Source organism: Chlamydotis macqueenii, chromosome 6 (genome assembly GCF_036417535.1).
Source record: "Chlamydotis macqueenii isolate bChlMac1 chromosome 6, bChlMac1.mat, whole genome shotgun sequence".
Taxonomy (NCBI): Eukaryota; Metazoa; Chordata; class Aves; order Otidiformes; family Otididae; genus Chlamydotis; species Chlamydotis macqueenii.
Genome location: NC_141561.1, coordinates 18,581,655 through 18,600,838, shown reverse-complemented (window position 1 = coordinate 18,600,838; position 19,184 = coordinate 18,581,655). Strand labels below are relative to the sequence as shown.

Genomic DNA, 19,184 nt, shown 5'->3' with positions numbered 1-19,184 from the left:
GCTTGATTCTAGAGACTAGGATTCTCTTATGTGAAATTGCAGAGTAAATGGAGACCAAAAACTTATCTCAATTTCAATATCCAAAGGCTGAAGCACCAAAACTAGTGGGGACCTTTGACACTTAAACTTTGTAACTCCTAGAAATGCTACAGTGTCGTTTTCCCATTACAACAGCCATGTGTTGTCATCATCCAGACTACGAGATCTCTTTGCTTGCTGAAGTAAAGCACACAATAAGGATGCAAAGAGAATGTGCAGAGCAGCAGCAGAGTCAGACGAGATGCCACCTAGGGCCCATCAGCGGGATTGCACACAGCTGGTAACCAAGTCAATCAACCCAGTAAAATCCAATATAATAGTCTGTCATTAATACAATTAAAGTGAAAGCACTTGGCATCAATCATCAGCTCCTTCAATGACTGTCCTCGGCTCAGTGGCAGCCTTGTGCCCTCCTTTTCATAGTTGAATCTGTAAAAGAATACACAACTATTTGCCCATTGTAAAAAGCAAGTCCTGCCTTGGCATGTCCTGCCAAGCTGAGGCATATAAATTGCTGGGCAACACACTCACAATGACTGCTGAAACTGCCTGAAAGCAATCTGGATTTAAAAAATCAGATCTGTGGTGACAGCCAGAGCAATGTCATTAACAAAACTCCAAAAATTCAGCAAAGAGAGGGGCTTTGTGGAAGAAGGACAGCAGTTCGCAAGCCTGTGAAGATATCCACGTTTAGAGGGCTCATTTGCTTGCAAGAAAACAAGAATGCATGGGCAGAGCAGAACAAGGTTCCTCTTTCTTTGCTACTGAATTCAGTAAGAATATAGTGTGACAGACCTCTCCCAGGTCATTGTTGCCCATTGCCAAAACCAAATATTTGACAAGTGCTACATTTTCCTATGTTCCAATTAGGAACATCTTTCTCCTGAAATATCCAATCCAACAAAAAACGTAACTGATCAGAAAGAAAATGGCACAAGAAAGTAAAGATAGTGCATGGGCAAACCCAGCTCATTTTGGATCAGCTGCTATTTTTAAATGATCTCATCTACAGATGAACAAGTCACGGGTAAGACCAAAGAGAATTCTTTCTCTTTCCACAAAAAACATATAAGACAACCTGTCACTGCCAAGCTAACAATGACAAACCCTCTTTTAGGGACGCCAGGAAGGAAAGTAAAAGTAGAACTGAAGAAATCTTTGAAAGCCGGCATCTTGTCTCAGGCTGCCCCACTACTTGGTTCTTACAGTACAAGAAAAAAAAAAAAAGGGACCTAGTAAATGGTCTTTCCTCTGGTATTCAGTCCCAGTTTCTGGTAATCAGCAGTTTAAAGTTTTCCTAAGCTGGCGATTGCATCTGTTGAATTAGGATCATTGTGCTTAATCACCTAATTCCTTTTTAACCTATTTACGCTTACAGCCTCCCCAATATCCCACATGACTTAAAGTTTTGCACTTGAACTCTATCCTTCGTGGAAATAAAGTATTTATTTCTTGGTTTTAAATTAATGATTGATTATTTTACTGAAATTCATTATTTCTGCTCTAATGGGAGAGTTAGGATTTATTCTGTATTCACTTTTTATTACTCACGCTATCATATCCTCTGTCTCCTGCATTGCCTCATTTCCAGAACAAGTACTAATCTACATAGCTTTGATTTGAACAGAAACTATTTCCCCACTAGTCAAGAAATGCTGAATGACACGACCTCAAAATATGATCCAGACTTTAGAGTCCTGAAATTGATAGCTCAGGGAAAGCCCAGGCTCAAGTTGTCAGCACTCAGGGCAATCATCAGTGACATTACCTGAGACTATTCCAGATGGTGACTGTCACTACCACATGAAAGCTGCAGACAGGTCAGACAACATTTAGTACTGCTCATTTTTTCTTGAAGAAGGAAAAAAAATATGCACACGGTGCACTGGAAGGTATTTTTATATTGTGTCCATATCAGCAGTCACTTAACTCTCACCTCCCCTTAAACACAGGCACACACTTGTGTGAAGCACAAGCAACAGGTGGAGGAGGAAATGCCCGAGTAGAGCACAGATCGAAAAGGAGCACAACCTGGACAAGAAGCATCCTAGACAGCAGAGAGAAAATCATCCTAGGGAGAGATGAAAATTGTTACAGAAAAAGGATACTGAAAGCCATCAGTAGCATGTAAAAATCAAGAAACTGACTGGCTCAAAAGATTAGATTTTAAAAGAAGCATACATAGGATGATTTTTGCCTTCTGGATTATCGACTGACATTTTCAAATTTTCCATCTCTACCACCAGAGCTAAAATCTTGCCTATTTTATTTTTATATTTTAAATAAAAATCTAGAATGTAGGTGTTTTCTTGGTGTTGAAGCTACAAGACAGCAAAATTATAGCAAAACCATAAAAATTTACAATAATGATTTGACACTGAATTTTCTTTTTAATTTATTGCTCTTTCCATTATATTCACAATTCACATGTATCTTGCATCACTCATATTTAGCACTTCCAAATGACAGAAACTTTCCTGTCAGTTGTATTCCTATCCCTACCAATCAAGACACCTAAAATGAAACAGTCGAAAATTGAGATTGTAAAAGAATCCTGCTGCCGACTGTGAATTGAGTTGCTTTCCCATTCCAAATAAGAAAATGAAAAAGACTTTTTTTCCCTTTTTTAAAAACACTATAAACATTTTTAAAGGTACTTGCTTGAAGCTGTTTTGAGGCTTAGAATACTGTAATAAATCTGAATGTTACTTTAGTGCCTTGGAGAAGTTTGGTCATTAGGAAATGCTGAGCACCTACCATCTCAAAATAAAGTCTGAGTTTAGATAATTCAAATGGAGTACTACACTACACTACTGTGTACTAAAACACAGTATTAATTACAAAGTCAAAGAAAAACATATTTAGTCTTGTATTTCTTGGAAGCTGAGAACATTCAATTGAATTGAATACTTGCCACTAGGCAGAAATTTTTAAAAAGATTCCCATTAGAATGAATTTTCATATTTGCATATATATGGACACAAAAAACACACCATGCTGGAGCAGGGTGGAAATACTAAATGTTAGCAGGAAAATAATCAGTTACATTATAGAGTAAAAAAAAAAAAAAAAAAACAAAAAAAAAACCACCACAAACTAAATCACTCATAATAATTATAAATCCCACATAAAACACATAATCCACTCTTAGTAATAAACTGAGTTATTAAAACCTGTACTGAAACTGTAAAGCATTAACAGTACTGTATTCAAGTTTGCATAGACCATTTATCAATTATAAATGATATAATTGATTTGCTCAAGACAATCTTGCCAGATTTATTTTAATGACATTTTTTACTTTTTGATGAATAGTCATAATGGAAGCACAACATCAACAGTTACTTCTGCAATTACTGTGAAATAAAAAATTTGAGACTCAAAGATTAAAGTATAGCAGATAGCAGAATAACAGTCTCTGGGTTACAGTATCTGAACAAGATTAATCATAATCCTCTAGGATTTTTTAATTTCCTGTCCATAAAACAGCACTTCCCCTAATATATAAAATTTGCCATTTGTTGTGTCAAGAAAATTAAAAGTTTTATTAGTCTAAAACCCACAAATTTAGAAATAAAAGCACAAACGAAGAGGTATTTTTAATTCCATCAATTCACAATTTATAACTATCATTATTTGCACTCTTACAGCAAGCTCTTTACGTGATTACAGTCATAATGGTTATGCTGCAATAGCTCAGTAATTTCCGTGAGCAATCAGGAGAATAACAAACTAAAGAAAAGAAGTAGATTCTATCATTTTTGCAGTGCCAGAAATCTATTTGTTTGCAATCAGGCCAATAAACAGGTTTATTATTCACGTGTACTGTCCTAGCTCCTGAACTGGCCCGTCATGGACCAGGGCCCCTTCATGACAGACCCTGCATACCCCCAGAACAAAAATATAGTCCTCATCACAAAAGGTTCACACAATTTTTTTTGCCTAAATAAAAAATACAACCACCTAAACCTGGTGGCTCATTTACAGCATCTTATCCATGCTGTAACAAACGATCGTGTTTATTCTTACATGATGGCGAGCACAAAGCAGATTACCCCTATTTTATCAAGGGTAAACCTACCTTCCATTTGTGTAAGGTCAGCACATGCAACTACAGAACTAGAAGAGAAGGCTCTGGTGCTACCTACCTCATAGCATTTTTTCTGTACAGCCATCCTTTGTACCTAAGTTAAGGGAGAACAGATAGACACAAACAAATAAGCATGAAATAATGAATAACTTCTGATGAGTGTCGCGGTTAGCAATTCTAATAGTTTAAGCATCACCAAGAACTGGTTTTGTAGAGATATTACCTTTTTCTAACATCGTCATTGAAACACTACTCAGAATTTTTATGTGGCAAGTTGCTCTAAATACCAGATAACTTCTGGAATCATAATTTATAGACTTTAAGATTTAAAAAAAATTGGTTTCAGAACAAGAACACTACTTTCCCACCAGACTTTCTCATATCCTACATCGGATGCTTCATCAAAACCTACATTCTTTGTGTTGAACTACCCAAGACACATAAGCGGTATGAACGTGCACCAGACTGGATTGTATAGATCTGAGTCATTCACACAAGAATAAACAAAAGTCAAAACAAACAACAACAAAAAAAAAATTACTCAAGTTTTACACATTTACATGTTTCGGTAATAACTGTCACCAGATGTCTTCACTACAGTATTTCAATACTTTTCTTTGGAAGTTTCTTTGAAGAAGCTGTATCTGTTTTCTCTAGCTTAACTTTTTTTCATAGACATATATCCACCAGCAAGTTTCATATTTAAGGAGAAATTTGAGGGAAGGAGGCAGCATAAGGTAGATTCGGGTGTTTTTGGTTGTAAGGTATTAGTGCTTCGAGCTCTAATCCTGTTACCACGTACATCTCATTGTAACTGCTAATGAGAACACGGTTCCTGCAGCAGAAGCTAGCCCAAGGCAAATCCCTCCTCACAGGTACAGTGGAGATACCCAGTTCTCAAAACCAATTCTCTTCCTCCAAAAATCTGCTTGTCAGCTGCACATCTTATTAACGCACATGCAGTCTTCAGTGATTCAGTACTATGCAAGGCAAAGAAGTTTTTACTGCTTCTGTTATTTCTGCCAAAATTTGACCAGTGTAGAAGCACTGGACAGAGAAGTGGAAAAAAAAAAATCATAGTTCACAAATGTTCAGTGGAGAGTTACTAGATCTTTGCACATTTACTTCTTAAATTTCTCTTCAATGGGTCTTTTCCACTCCAGAAGTAACTCCAGTTTTCTGTAGCTCTGGGCAATACTGGCTTGCATTTAGAAACTTCTCGCCTACTCTTAGTTATGCTGGGTGAACAGAAAAAAAAATTCATGTATTTGCTGGCCAAACAAATAAACCAATTCAGATAGAGCAGACAGAGTCCTAAACTTTTAGGCAAGATGAAGTGAAACAAACACAATCAAACTACGCAAACAATAGATGACAGAAAAACATTTCACCCTCTCTAAAACTGAATGTGGCTTTTCCTTTAGAAGTTATTTTAAGTGTCTTCCATCTTTTCTTCCAATGTCATTTAGGAGCACTTCTGTGAGTTATGCAAGGTTTCAGTACGTCAGGGTTTTTCTCAGTCCATTCCCTTACGAGATGAGGACTGAGGGGGGTTATTCCAAAAGCAAGAGGCCCATTTGATTTTAATGAAGAAAGGGAGCTGGATGGCTACAAAAGAAACTCCCTTCTATGAAAGGTGAGGATAAGCATGAAGGGTTCTGTACTACTTAATACTATTTTTGAGAACATGTTCACCTATTCCAGAATCACCCAGATACTTCTCTCAAAAAAAAAAAAGATATAAAATTCACTTATTATTAGAATTTTCACATGAGAAGATTCTCAGATGAGTACGAAACACAGCTTTATGACTGCTTTTACAGCTCATTGCCACATTTAATTTCAAAAGCTATAATAATGTTGCAATAAAAACAAGTGGACATAGTTAAGTATTTCACTACAACACAATCATTAAAAGGAAAAACAATAAAGTGGAAGATTTCTAAAAGATAATTATACAGTCAATGAAGTCCTACGTTTGAGCATTTCTATCTTCTCTTCAAATAAAGGGAAAGGATGACAATAATTGGAGGAGACGAATAATATGGGCTACAACCTAAGTTAAGAAATTTGCTAGGAAAAAAAAAGTAGTTATGTTAAAGTCTCAGAACACAGCAGACTTGCAGAGACTGCATAAACATTTGTATGGGTGATTACACTTTTGGAACTTATACAAGTCTCAAACAAGGTAGCAGCAGCCTCAAAAGAATTGGAAACTGTAGGTTGTTTCTGAGGACAGCATTAAGACAGCTGGCAGCAACTGCTGTATAAATTTGGGAGTGAGAGGGTGGAAGGGAATATTACTTTTATTCTATAAATTCATTTAATACACCAATACATACAAGATCCCTTCTGTTGGCACAATAATGTACTGTTCTGGGACACTCTGGTTCTATTTCAGTACTTGCCTAAATGGGTCACAAAAATGATTAAAATAAATTCTTAAAGCATGCTGATTTTTCTGAAAAAAAAAGATACAGGTTATCCACATTATCATGAAACCAAAGGTAGAACGCCTGCTCTCCCGCAGGCAATGTGAAATTATCAATTTTGTTACTTTCTTCAGACTCTAAAGCATACCAGGAGACTACATCCTCTTCCTTAAGAATTTTCAGATCATAAATTTCCAATCTTTCCAATTTTGCATCAATATACTTGAGATGCTGGCAGTGCAATCTCATTAAAACTGTCCTGCCTTCTTAGGAGATGGTACCAAACTTTATCTGTTTCCCAGTTGGGCAGAACAGGCGAGAAATTTTTTGTTAATAGAAACAACAATGGTTCAACCACTTCTGCACGGCCATTCAGCAATCCTTGGGACTAGTGTATCTATAAGCTCAACACTGAATCCCAAGGTAAAGAACACATCTCCAGAGCAAATGAGTGGCTAATACTCACCGTTCAAATTCTCATCACTATTATCGCTTAGCTGCAGTTCAAATGAAAAATATCAACTTCCTATGCTTAGCAGAGCATATAATTTATGGATTTAGCTAAAAGGTCAAGATTCACTTTTGTTGTACAGCTGTTGTAATTAATAGGCTTTGTCTTATGAGACAAGCAGATGAAATAATTAAACAAGAATGAGAATGACATCTTCAACTCTACTGAGTTGGGCCTTGAAAAAAGATGCACATTTCTAGAGCTGCAGTTAGACTTTGTTCATTGTCCCATGGGAATTTTGGCAACTTTCTCAAGCTGATTTTATACATCATTATGCTGCTTAATTCCAAATAGAAAGCTTTCATAGTTTTCTGTATGTTTTCAGTATACATTTCCAAAAAAAAAAAAGTCAACATTTTAATTTGTGAGGAAACACACCGATATTTTTCTTAGTTGAATTTTAACAATATGACTGAGATCCTGTTTGGCTACTGGGAAACTGTCGAAGATATAGATACACAGATGGATGGATGCTGGAAGTAACATCTTCTTTCTTGAAATACACTCCAGTGTAAATTTATTGATTGCATCTTTGGTCCAACTAGATTTAGGAGAGACTACAGGAAAATCTTATATATATAAGGAATTTTTATCCTGGAATTACATCTTATTTTGTGCTCCATTTTACAACAGAAATACAGCTTTACAGAAGGAAACAGTTCCATCTTAGCATTCAGAAGCTGGATGTTTCAGTCCACTAATAAAACACAAAATTGAAAATTTTACTGACTCCTACAAATACTAACCACATCAATATAATGCAGCCCTTTTTTATTTCAAATTTGTATTATACAATCATAAATGCAATTATTCAAATTTTCCAGCAGTATTTTCCTGAAGCCCAAAACTAAAATGCTTGAGAAGAAAGAACAATCCTGAAGTTATTTTTATTCCCCTGTGGATTCTATTATTTGATTCCACAAAGAAAAAAAAAATTTTAAATGAAAACTACTAGTCAGTACCAATAAAAAACAAAGCTCTTGTTATTTGATACACAAGCTCCCTGATTGTATCTTTATTTCCTATTGATGTTTACAACACTATAGACATCTTTAACACCACACAACCACCACTGAGTTTCCAGTGTTTCACTGGGAAACATTTGACATGAAATTACATTCTTGCTGGTGGCTGCTTACTTCTAAAATAAAACCCTTGTATGCATTCATACGTTGAAAAGGAAGTTTACATGTACATATGATCTTCCCCTCCAGAAATGACAGGGTATTACGCTATTGAATTTAATTATATAGTTTGTGAGACAAATTACAGTTTGAGTATCTATTTTCTATTTTTGACAGAATCTAATATCAGGGTTTGGGTGGTTTTTTCCATTCTTACATAGTTCTGGTGACTAGGAATGCCTCCAGATAAAATCTAGCACAATTGTTACTGACCAATATAGAATCATAGAATGGTTAGGGTTGGAAGGAACCTTCAAAGGTCATCTAGTCCAACCCCCCTGCAAGGAGCAGGGACATCCACAACTAGATCAGAGGCTCATCCAACCCAGCCTTTAATGTTTCCAGGGATGGGGCCTCCACCACCTCTCTGGGCAACCTGTTCCAGTGTTCTACAACCCTCAGTGTAAAATTTTTTTTCCTAATATCTAATCTAAATCTACCCCCCTCTGTTTTAAAACCATCACCCCTTGTCCTGTCACAACAGGCTCTACTGAAGTTTCTCCCCATCTTTCCTGTAGGCCCCCTTGAGGTACTGGAAGACCGCTATAAGGTCTCCCCAGAGCCTCTTCTTCTCCAGGCTGAACAGCCCCAACTCTCTCAGCCTGTCCTCGCAGGAGAGGTGCTCCAGCCCTCTCATCATCTTCGTGGCCCTCCTCTGGACCCTCTCCAACTGGTCCACAGCCTTCATATGTTGGGGGCTCCAGAACTGGACGCAGTACTCCAGGTGGGGTTTCACCAGGGCAGAGTAGTCGACCTGCTGGCCACACTCCTCTTGATGCAGCCCAGGATGCGGTTGGCCGCCTGGGCTGCAAGGGTGCATTGCTGGCTCATGCTGAGCTTCTCGTCCACCAGCACTCCCAAGTCCCTCTCCTCAGGGCTGGTCTTGATCCATTTTCCACCCAGCCTATATTTGTGCTTGGGATTGCCACGACTCACATGCAGGACCTTGCACTTGGCCTGGCTGAACTTCATGAGGTTGGCACGGGCCCACCTCTCCAGCCTGACAAGGTCCCTCTCAGAACAGTGACTTCAGATCAGTTTTTCTTAATTTATAGCATTTTGACTACTTTTAATACAAGTTTCCAGGAAAAGGTGCAAAACAATTTCATCTCTCTCAAAAAGCAACACAAACGTGCAATACCTTCCAGCATTTTCGAGTGTAACAGCTACAAAGTGATTGCTCCCAGTGAAACTTGTCCTGGAACTTCTTGCATCCCCACTGATGCAGATTGATTCCTACATGCTTTAGAAGTTAGCAAGACTCCATGAAGGCTTAAAAATCTACATTTAAGACTAGCGTTTTGCAGACACAAATTCATAAATAATGTTACATTTTGGTTTTTTGTATAGTTTTAAAACCTGCTTGCAATCATAAAATTGGATGAATAGTGGGCATCTATCCTTTCAACATAGTCTTTTAATGTGTTTATATTAAATGTAAATATTTACAGTAAATACAAGGTTCAGGTGGACTTAACTGAAGGTATTAATATTTATAATCCAGATACATTGCTCCTTTCTCTTCAGTTTGCAAATAATACATCATTCATCAATAAAACAGTCTTTCTAGAAAGACACGAGTGAGTCCTTGTCACAGAATGATAGGATTGGAACAGACCTCATGAGGTCTTCTAGTCCATCACTCAGCCCTAAGGCAGCAATAACTGTATATGCATCTCTCCTGTCAGATATTCATCTTACTTGTTCTTACAGATGGATAATGGAGATTCCACAAATAGACTAGACAACTTCTTCCACTGCTTCAGTATCTTTACCATTAGAAAGGGCTTTTTAATATGCTTTTAATATTGTCCCACAATCTTTTCTTCTTTTCCTGTTCAGTAGGGATATAAGAAAGAAATTGGTCTTTTTTTGCAGTAGCAGTCTTTTACATACTAAACATGCATGCCTCCATGGTCAAGCTAAGGAATCTCAGTTTCTTGAAATCTTCTCTGGTATTTCTTAGGCCCATGTTGATTTTTGTTGTTCTTCCTGAAATAATCGACAATTGCTATTCTTTTCTTGAAACACAGCATGTAGTACTGTACTCATCAGCTAATATCTTACAAATGCCAAATACTGCCTCACACACCTTCAAGACCTCATTTCTCCTAAACACACTAATGTGTCTGTTTCTTTGCAGCAAGTTCCTGCTCTGTTTGATTAAAATCAAGAACTTTCAAATCTTGACATTATCTTTCACATCTCCACTGATTTCAAAACCTACGTATAATCAACTTTTCCATGTCTCATAAATAGCTAATTAAACAAAGTGAAAAACTCCAGGAGGCGGCCAGGGAAACCAGCAAAGACTGAAGAGGAAAAGGAGAACGGAAGAATAAGGATCCAAGATCCTGTTTTGCCCCAGCTGTACAAGGGCATGAGCTGCCTTTCCTGCTTCCGTTCCTTCATTTCTCTCCCCGTGCCATAACCAAATCCATTCTTCCCGTGCAACTTAACCAGCTCCCTCTTTCCTTGCATACCACAGTCAGCCAGAACATCCTCAACTCTCCAAGGCTGCACAAATCTCTCCATACTCTCAGTTTTACTCTCATTTCACCCTGCAACTTCTTCCCCACTCCAGACACTTTCTTCCTTCTATTTTTAGCAAGCGCCTTTACGGTCTATTCCAACTTTCACCTTGGTTATCCTAACCAACAAACTTGTAGAAGTGGGGTGGATTTTAATCACCTTTAAGAATGCAAAGCTTATTTTTCATTTCATGAGAATAACTTTTAAACTTCACCAATGCTGAAAATTGTGTTGAACACATTCGGTCCTCCTTTAACGTGGACAACATAAAAATGTTATTATTATTGCAGAGGGAGTCACAATTGCACGATCCTTCAAAAGTCTGGGTTTTCTACAAAGTAGACCTAAACGTATACCTTACAGTGTATTACAGAAATGAAAGGAACATGCTATGCGTATGGCTTTCTCTTCTCATATCAGATACACAACTAATTGTTCAAGACAATTTACAGTGCATTCAGTCTTCCCTCACCTGCTTAAATCCTCTCGTTCACTGAGGTTGTAAATATTGTTTATTTCAGAAGCATTAAAAGATACCAGTAGAAGTATTTTGTTTTAGAATTTATTCTATTATTTTTTCCCCACAGGAAAAAGTAGAAAGTGAAGATGCAATTATTAACAGAGGAAAATGAAACCCTATCTTTAACAAGTAGAAATAGTGGGAAGAACTCAAACCAGACATAGATGCATTAAAGTGGGATGATTTCCACATGGTATTCCTTCCCCCCCCCCCCCCCCCCCCCCATATTTTCGCACAATTATGTATCAGGCTGCCAATTATTCTTAAACAGCAACTCCACAGCATACCATATGATCCAGATAAATCTTTTTAATCATGACATTGGCAAATACAATGGGGAGAGGGTTGGTTTTTTCAAAATAAATATGTATCCCTGATTGTTATTTCATTTCGTTCTAGTATTTTCCTGGGGAAAAACAATTTATTTTTTCTTTTCACTCAGAACCTGGAATAAAGCAGGAAAAAAATAAAATCCCCAAAGCAGCAATTCAGTCCTAAATTTATACTTATAATTAGGTTTGGGGGTTTTATTTTCAATGGTGCCGTTATCTCAGTACTCTTGTCTTGAAAACGTAATATTGCCTCTCTATTTTTCCGAAAGAATCACCACATTCCTGTAGTCTCTATAAACTTGCATTAACTGTTGCTATAATGCTACATTTTGGTGAACTGGGAATTAGCACCGTCATACAAACTGCGGGGTCAGGCTCTGCCATCCCTTCTCATAATGAGCAATACATTTCATCTGCAAGGCTCGCCGGAGGTCCCACTCAGCAGTAACAAAAGCAAAAGAATCTGGCCTGTAACTGGGAGCAGCTTCCCACACTCACCTGCTACGTTAAAAATAGTTACTACCCAAGATCTCGCTATACCGTTCTCCCACATACGGAGGCCTAAGCAGTAGTAACTGCGTGCCATTTGCAGCAGCGAGAAGAGTACTCGATACAGACAATATCTACCTAGTGCATGCAGACCGTATCATACCACACGGCATGCACATGCATTCTATGTATCTGCAGACATATATCAGCAATGTCATGCTTTAAGGTCTTGTATCTACCAGATTTTAAAAATAAACAAACAAATAAATAAAACTAAATAGCTTTTGAATTTTAAGATTGAATGAGGAAGGCAAAAGAATATGAACTTAGAAAGGAAGAGTCAATTTGGCTTTACACACACGGGGTTTACTTTTACCTTCAGAAAACAACATGCCAAGTAAAAATAAAGGTAACAAAAATATCTGCACTCCATCTATACATGCTCCTTGTATCTGAAGCATCTGCCAGATAGCAACTCTGTTCTGAAAGCAAATTTTGACTTGCATACAAGACAGATCCAGAATGGACAGAAACAAACACTCTACAAATAACTTTTGCTACTAATACACTGCCTTAAGCGACAATTTGCAAAATAATTTACAGGCAATGAGGTATACATGTATACAGACAAACTACCAACATCTGGTCCTTTGATTAGGAATCAATAAAAGATCTTTGCAGAGAAGATCTGCAGATTGTTTCTCCTATTCTGTAAACAAATGATGACTCCTTCCTAATCCTTCAATTACTCACAACTATTTTAGAGCATTCTGAATAATCATTCTGAAAAAAATATACTTGATGACTGATAAATAAAACATTAGATGACACAGAAAGCATACAAGTCTGCATTTTGTTACCATATTAGTATATGTATTGAACAATAAAAATAAGGCTATATTTGCATTTTCAAAAGCAGTTTGAACAACTTGTTTCCAGGCGAACAATTTCCTTTCTCATTTATTTCTACAATATTGCATTTACAGACAATTTGCAATAGATTTCTAATAATTTTCACAGAAATTTGCCTACACTGCAAAAAAAAAATTTAAAGTAGTAGCCTCACCGCTAACAAAGGTGCAGTCACTGCGGATGAACTGTTTCCAAAAGGAGTTTGTGAAAAGAAACTAATACGGAAATTATTCAACTCCTCAAAACCACAGGTAACAATGTATTTTATCAATTCGCAAACTGCTGGGGATTGGGGTTTGTAATTAAAAGCTGGTATAATAAATCAATAACAACATATGACTAACTACAAGAAAAAGAGATTCCACTTTGTGCAGACTGTGGGATTTGGTGGGAAATTATATTGAAGCTTCACAAACTCTGAGCACTATTAGCAGGTAAAATTAATCAAGGACTACATTTGCTATCTTTTTACTATAAATAACAATTAAAACGTACCATGTGTTACAGTTTCAAAAAAAAAAAAAAAAAATTAACTCTGCTGCATATATCAAAGCCATTAGACTAAGCCCTTGAAGGAAACAAAACCTTTCAGCTAGGAGCCTTTCTCTTCATATCCAGACTCCACCAAACTGGGACAACGCTCGGGAACAGAACTCCATCAGTTCTACAGCTTTACATTCCTGTTCTGTTTTTTTGCCGTCAAGATGAGGACCGACTCCTACACCAGAAGTACTTGAAAGGTACAGCTATGCCACAGTGTTACCTCCCAGGCTAAGAGCGCTGAAGTTAGGACCAATTCCTGCTTCTTTAACTCTGCCATGGCTCCAGGTACAGAACTCCTACCATGCAAAAGCCATTTCTGCCTTACCACATGCAGGGCTCTAGACATCAGGCTGAGGCTGCCAGAGCATATAAACACACTACATTGGGTGACACACAAAGAAAATGCCACCAGGAGAGAGAAATCTCTCTGAAGACTGAAAGAGCTGTGCCTTTACCACTGTTGTGGCAGGAAAACATTGCCTTGTTGACCTGCAGAGGCCCTCTCAGAAACGGCAAGAGTAGAGAAGATTGAGGAAGAAGACATGCTGCAATAAATACTATATGGAGTACAGAAGTCTCCCTTCCCTACTTGAAGCAAACACAACAGCTGTACTAGTTAGCTGCAGTAAACAGAGGTGGGAACCAGGTCACAAACTCAACGAGCAACAGCACCAACGGGGGTCTGCAGCTCTGCAGACAGGTACTACATCAGGGCATTAGTACACAAAATATTATCTTCTTTGGTCCTCTCAATCACAGCAACAGCCATTTTTCCTATACGCAGCCCTGGAGGAACAAAACTTAAAGCCAGGCAGCACCAGGCAATCCTCTATGTCACACCTTCTGAAAGCTGACTCCTTTGACTCCCTGCGCAGCAGCCATCACACAACCAGAGACAACACACACTGACAAAGTGAGACCAGCACACAGGCTAGCAAGGTACGAGCAGAAGCAAGACTGCTACTGACTGCAGACTATCACACTGGTGTGAAACACTGAGGACTAAGTCTTCCATAGAATCGGTGATCATGGAAATTGGATTTACATTGAATTGTTTCTCTAAGGAAAGGAACTGGGCAGCCAGTCTGTCAGTGAACAAGACAGGACCTTCTACTCCGATGTCAGAAACTGCAACAGCAGCAATAGGAATTACGATCTGTAAAAGGTATCCAGAGAGCAACAGGAAAAACTGTCCCCGCCACAAGGAGAAAGAGGATGCCAGAGATAAACTCCCACTGTGTAGCAACCTGCCACCTGACTGCAAAATGGACCACGTCAACCGATGATGGGAACAGAGCCTATGAAAAAGGGGCTTGCCACAAGTGCATCTCATCAACCTGCGGCAGCTGAAACTTGTCTCTTTCAAGCTTTGCCAACGCTGTGCAGCTGATCATGTTAACACAGAGCCATTTCAGAAGCCAGTGAAGGCTCTGCAGCCCTACGCAGTGTGTTCACAGGGATGGGTACACACAGTCAGACGCCTGTGCATACACACGAGAGACTTCTCCCTGCCCCAGACAGACTGATTTCCAGTGCAAGGCAGGAATCACCACTCAGAAACAGAATCTCAGTACGAGATCAAGATCAACACTCACGTTTACACCTTGTGTGTGCCTGCAAGCCCTGTGTTTGGAGGATGCCAGGAAGGAAAGAGGGTCTCCACTGATCTAACAGTGTAAGAAGTCCCCCACCGACTGACCTCTTTCATACTTGTCAAGGAAATGCTGCCCAGCCGCAGTTGTGCAACCACACTGTGCTGAGAGGCAAGGGTTCACTGCGTACCCCCTCCCCCGGAGCGACAGTAACCCCCAGATTACCAGCTCCATGTCTGCGCGCAAGAAACTGCGACACCGCGGCGCAAAGCAGAGCCTGGGATCCGGAGGGAGACAGACCCTGCCGCGCCAGTGCCAGACCTCAGCTGATTCCCCTGCGCTCTGCAAGCAGGGAGGGGCAGGGACCCGCAGAGAGAGCCCCGGCCCCGCAGCGGGATCCCCACGGAGCAGCTCACAGGTGCTGGCCCCCCAGCACTGCCCCACCGCCGGCGAGCAGGGAAACAAGGCGGGGCTTGAGAACGGAGACGGAGATGGAGATGTCGGAGGCAGGGGGATGCGGAGGGGTACCGAGGGGAAGGGGATGTCTGGAGCAGGTGCAGCCGGAGGGCAGGGTGCTTGCCCCAGCAGGACACACGTACATCCATACACGAGCACACGCTGCTCCGTCCCCGAGCGCCCTGCCGCCCCATCAACCCGGCACCGGAGCGAGCCAACCTGCTTCCCCACGCACCGAGAAACCGGCTCCGAGCCCCCGCACAGGCAGGCAGGAAGGCGCCCTCCCACCCCGCATCCCCCTCCCCGCGGGGCGCCTGGCAGCCCCCCGCCGCCGGGCCGCGCCGTGGCAGCCGTACCGTGGGCAGCAGCGGCTCCATCTGCGCCCCTCGGTCCTGGGTCTCCATGCGGCGGCAGCGGCGGGGCCGCGGCGGAGCCCTCTCTCTCGCGCCCGCGCTCCCGGACGCCGCTGGGCTGCACCGGGCTCCGCGCTCCGCCGCGCTCCCTCCGCGGATCCGGTGGCGCGGAGGCAGGAAGCGCGCGGCAGTCACATGGCCCCGCGCCCCGCCGGCCCCAGTGCGGGGGGAGGCAGAGCCGGATCCACCTGCGGGATGCGGCCGGGTGCTGCCGCCAGCGCGCGGCGGGCCTCGTCCCCCGCTCCCTCCCCGCAAACCGGCGCCACCAGGTCCTCCACACAGCCCCTGTCCGCCGGCGGGCTCTGCCCCGTCCCCGCGGCCGGCGTGGGAGTGGGCTCCGTGTCCGAAGAGGAAGGAGCGCACACGGAGGGACCGGACCCCACAGACCCCCGAGTGACACTGTTGCAAACATCACGGCATGGCTCGGGAGTTGACCACTTTACGCCGGGTTTCAGCCACAGTCCCCTCCAAGACTGTTGGTTCTGTGCAGCCTTGGGCCAAGACTCATTTTGATTTAATCACCACCAGAAGAGCACTGGAGAACCGCGATCCTCTGCTCGGTCCTACCAGGCTGCAACCCTCAGACACTGCACCTTCAAAAACAGAGGTCTGCCCCATCTCCACTGAAATAACCCCACCATCCCCTTTTACCTGAAATTTACAAACACCTATCTATCTGATTACCATATCCCTCTAGATACAGCAAATTGAAGTCTGACCCCCTTTTTCACCCAATTTTATCATTCAAAGCTGGCTATACAATGAGCTTCTCCTAGTCTACCTGCCTGTGCAACTCAATGGTTACATTCAGCCACAGCAAAACACCAACAAGCTACACAAACAATTGGCGGAGCCTAAATTTGGCTATCCAAGTGAACATAAGGATAGCTGAGCCCCCACCAGTAGCTGTATTATTAAGGACACAACTGCGATGCTGCCTACCAACACAGCTAAACCAGAGAAGTTCTCACAGTTGTCACTTCCCAGCACATCTTCCCCCAAAAAACATGCCCGTCTAAACCTGTGTACATAGGAATCAAAATGAGCAGAGACCCAACTGGGAGAAATAAGCTAACAAGTAAACCCCTCTCTCCTTGTTAAGATTTATTTCCTCGCCAAAGCAGCAGGCCGTTCCCAATGTTTTGGATATCCTTTGCAGTCTAAAAGTAGATCAATAAATAGTTTCGCAAAATCTGATTTAATTTCATCTGCCATGAGGCATGTTCTTCAAGTCTCCTAAAGATCTTCCAGGTTGATTTATCTGTACATCAGCCAAGTGAGACAGAGCTGAGAAGGCAATATAAAGGAAAGGGAAGTCAAAGCTGGTTCTTACAAAGAAGGGGGCTATTTTTTGGAGTCAAAACTGAGAATGTGGTCTTTGTACAAAGTGATACATATATGTAACACCGTACAGAAAGACAGACAACACTGTGGTCCAGATTCTGGGACAGAAGCCAGATGCATATTTTTATAACATGATTACTGATCTGCAGTAATTAACATAGGAGGCCATTCAGGTCACTAGAGGTAAAGCTGTGTCAGCATTTGCACAATAAAACCCTATTTGTGGGAGCTTATAATTAAGCTACAAAAGTCATGGTGAAGCCAGGAAATAAGTGTGTTTTAAAGTGATTTTTCTTCTTTAAAGGAAAAAGATTTAAAGTGAATATACCACTTGTGAAACCTGGAAGACCAAAAACCTTCAGTCCACAGGCAGCTATTACAATGAACATCAGTATAAGCATCCTTAGTCTTCTCTGCCTAAGTATCTCAAGCTTGCCCAATAACATTTTTTTAATAAATTACTACAATATAACAATCTCAATGGCATTTACATACCTTTCACTCCCCAAAAGATTCCCCCAAAACACACTCATTCACACATACGCATCTAAAAGCAAAGCCCAAGAACAAATCAGATTTTACAAAGACCATAAGGATACCGTGTACATGATGATGGGGAACAGTCCCCAGCATTTCACACTGAGAAACAGCATCGATCTCAAACACCATTCGCATTAGCTACAAATGAGTTACTGAAAGCACCATCAAAAAAGAGTTAAGACCAGTCATGTAACTGTTTTTGCAAAGGTTGTCAGAGTGCTTTACAGTCAGGAGTTTGCCACTATTGAATAATAGATGAAATATGGAAAAACTCTGTCAAACAACAAACCTCCCCAAAATCATTCTGTGTTGTCCTGCTCCACTCACACAAAAATATCACAGACCTCCATAGCTACAAAGCCACAAATAGCCAAAGTCAAAGCGCAAGTCATTCTTTCGACAGCTGTGACAAACATGCTTCCATACAAAGATCCAAAATGTTGAATCCAAAAGCTCCAAAGCCAAAGGCTTTCCACATACAAAAGTGCAAGAAGATAAAGGACTGAGCTGAAAGTTCTATTTGTAATTAAACATAACCAAGATACTAACCTTTTTTATTAACAGCCTAGCAGTATATCACACCAAAGAGAGAAGAAGAAAGTAATATTTATTATAGAATTGAATTTGAATTCTGTTTGCTCTTTCTTCAAGTTGGCTTTTTTCACTGTTGCATCTGATGTGAGCCATACTCCCAGACATGTGCACCAATTTTCTCTTTTGCAGTATTACTCCATTATTGTAGTAATGGCACTTCTCATCCCCAAAGAATTCGCTTTAAAATCATGTGATACTAAAGCCTGCTCTATCTCATTTTAACTTTTAGTACACAACGAGGTGGTATTTTAAAGCTTTTGTACATGAAAGCTAAGGAAAAAAAGTAAGAGGACGTTCTAAAATAATGAATAATTTGAGAAACTTGACACAAAAAGAGCAGGTGTTGTGAAATCACGACATGCAGATACACTTAAGTTTTAAGATTTTAAGAATATCTAGGATATGATATTGAAATAAATACTTTTGTGACATATTTATGTCAGACTAATTTTCTCTTCATATATATTTCTAGTGCATTACATAAATGAAATAGCAAGGGCTTCTGCATTTAGTTTTACAATGATAAAGCTCCTAAAGCAAACTTCAATAGGAAAAAGGGAAAATATTTTTCTTGTTCAATAATGTTCTGAATTTAGATCAGAAACTGACCTGATCCCTGCCTAGTGTCATCTTTCAGAAAATAAAGACAGAAAGTTCACTT

General features: G+C 40.4%; 1 protein-coding gene across 1 annotated transcript in view; it reads right to left on the bottom strand.

Moving 5' to 3' along the window:
- The window catches only part of SLC4A10 (solute carrier family 4 member 10), a 162,013-nt gene extending 145,900 nt beyond the window's left edge, over positions 1 to 16,113 (bottom strand). The window contains exon 1 of the mRNA XM_086750372.1: positions 15,989 to 16,113. Coding sequence (XP_086606498.1) covers positions 15,989 to 16,036 — 48 coding nt within the window. The 5' untranslated portion in view covers positions 16,037 to 16,113. The remainder of the gene's footprint in view (positions 1 to 15,988) is intronic.
- Between the last annotated feature and the right edge of the window lie 3,071 nt (positions 16,114 to 19,184).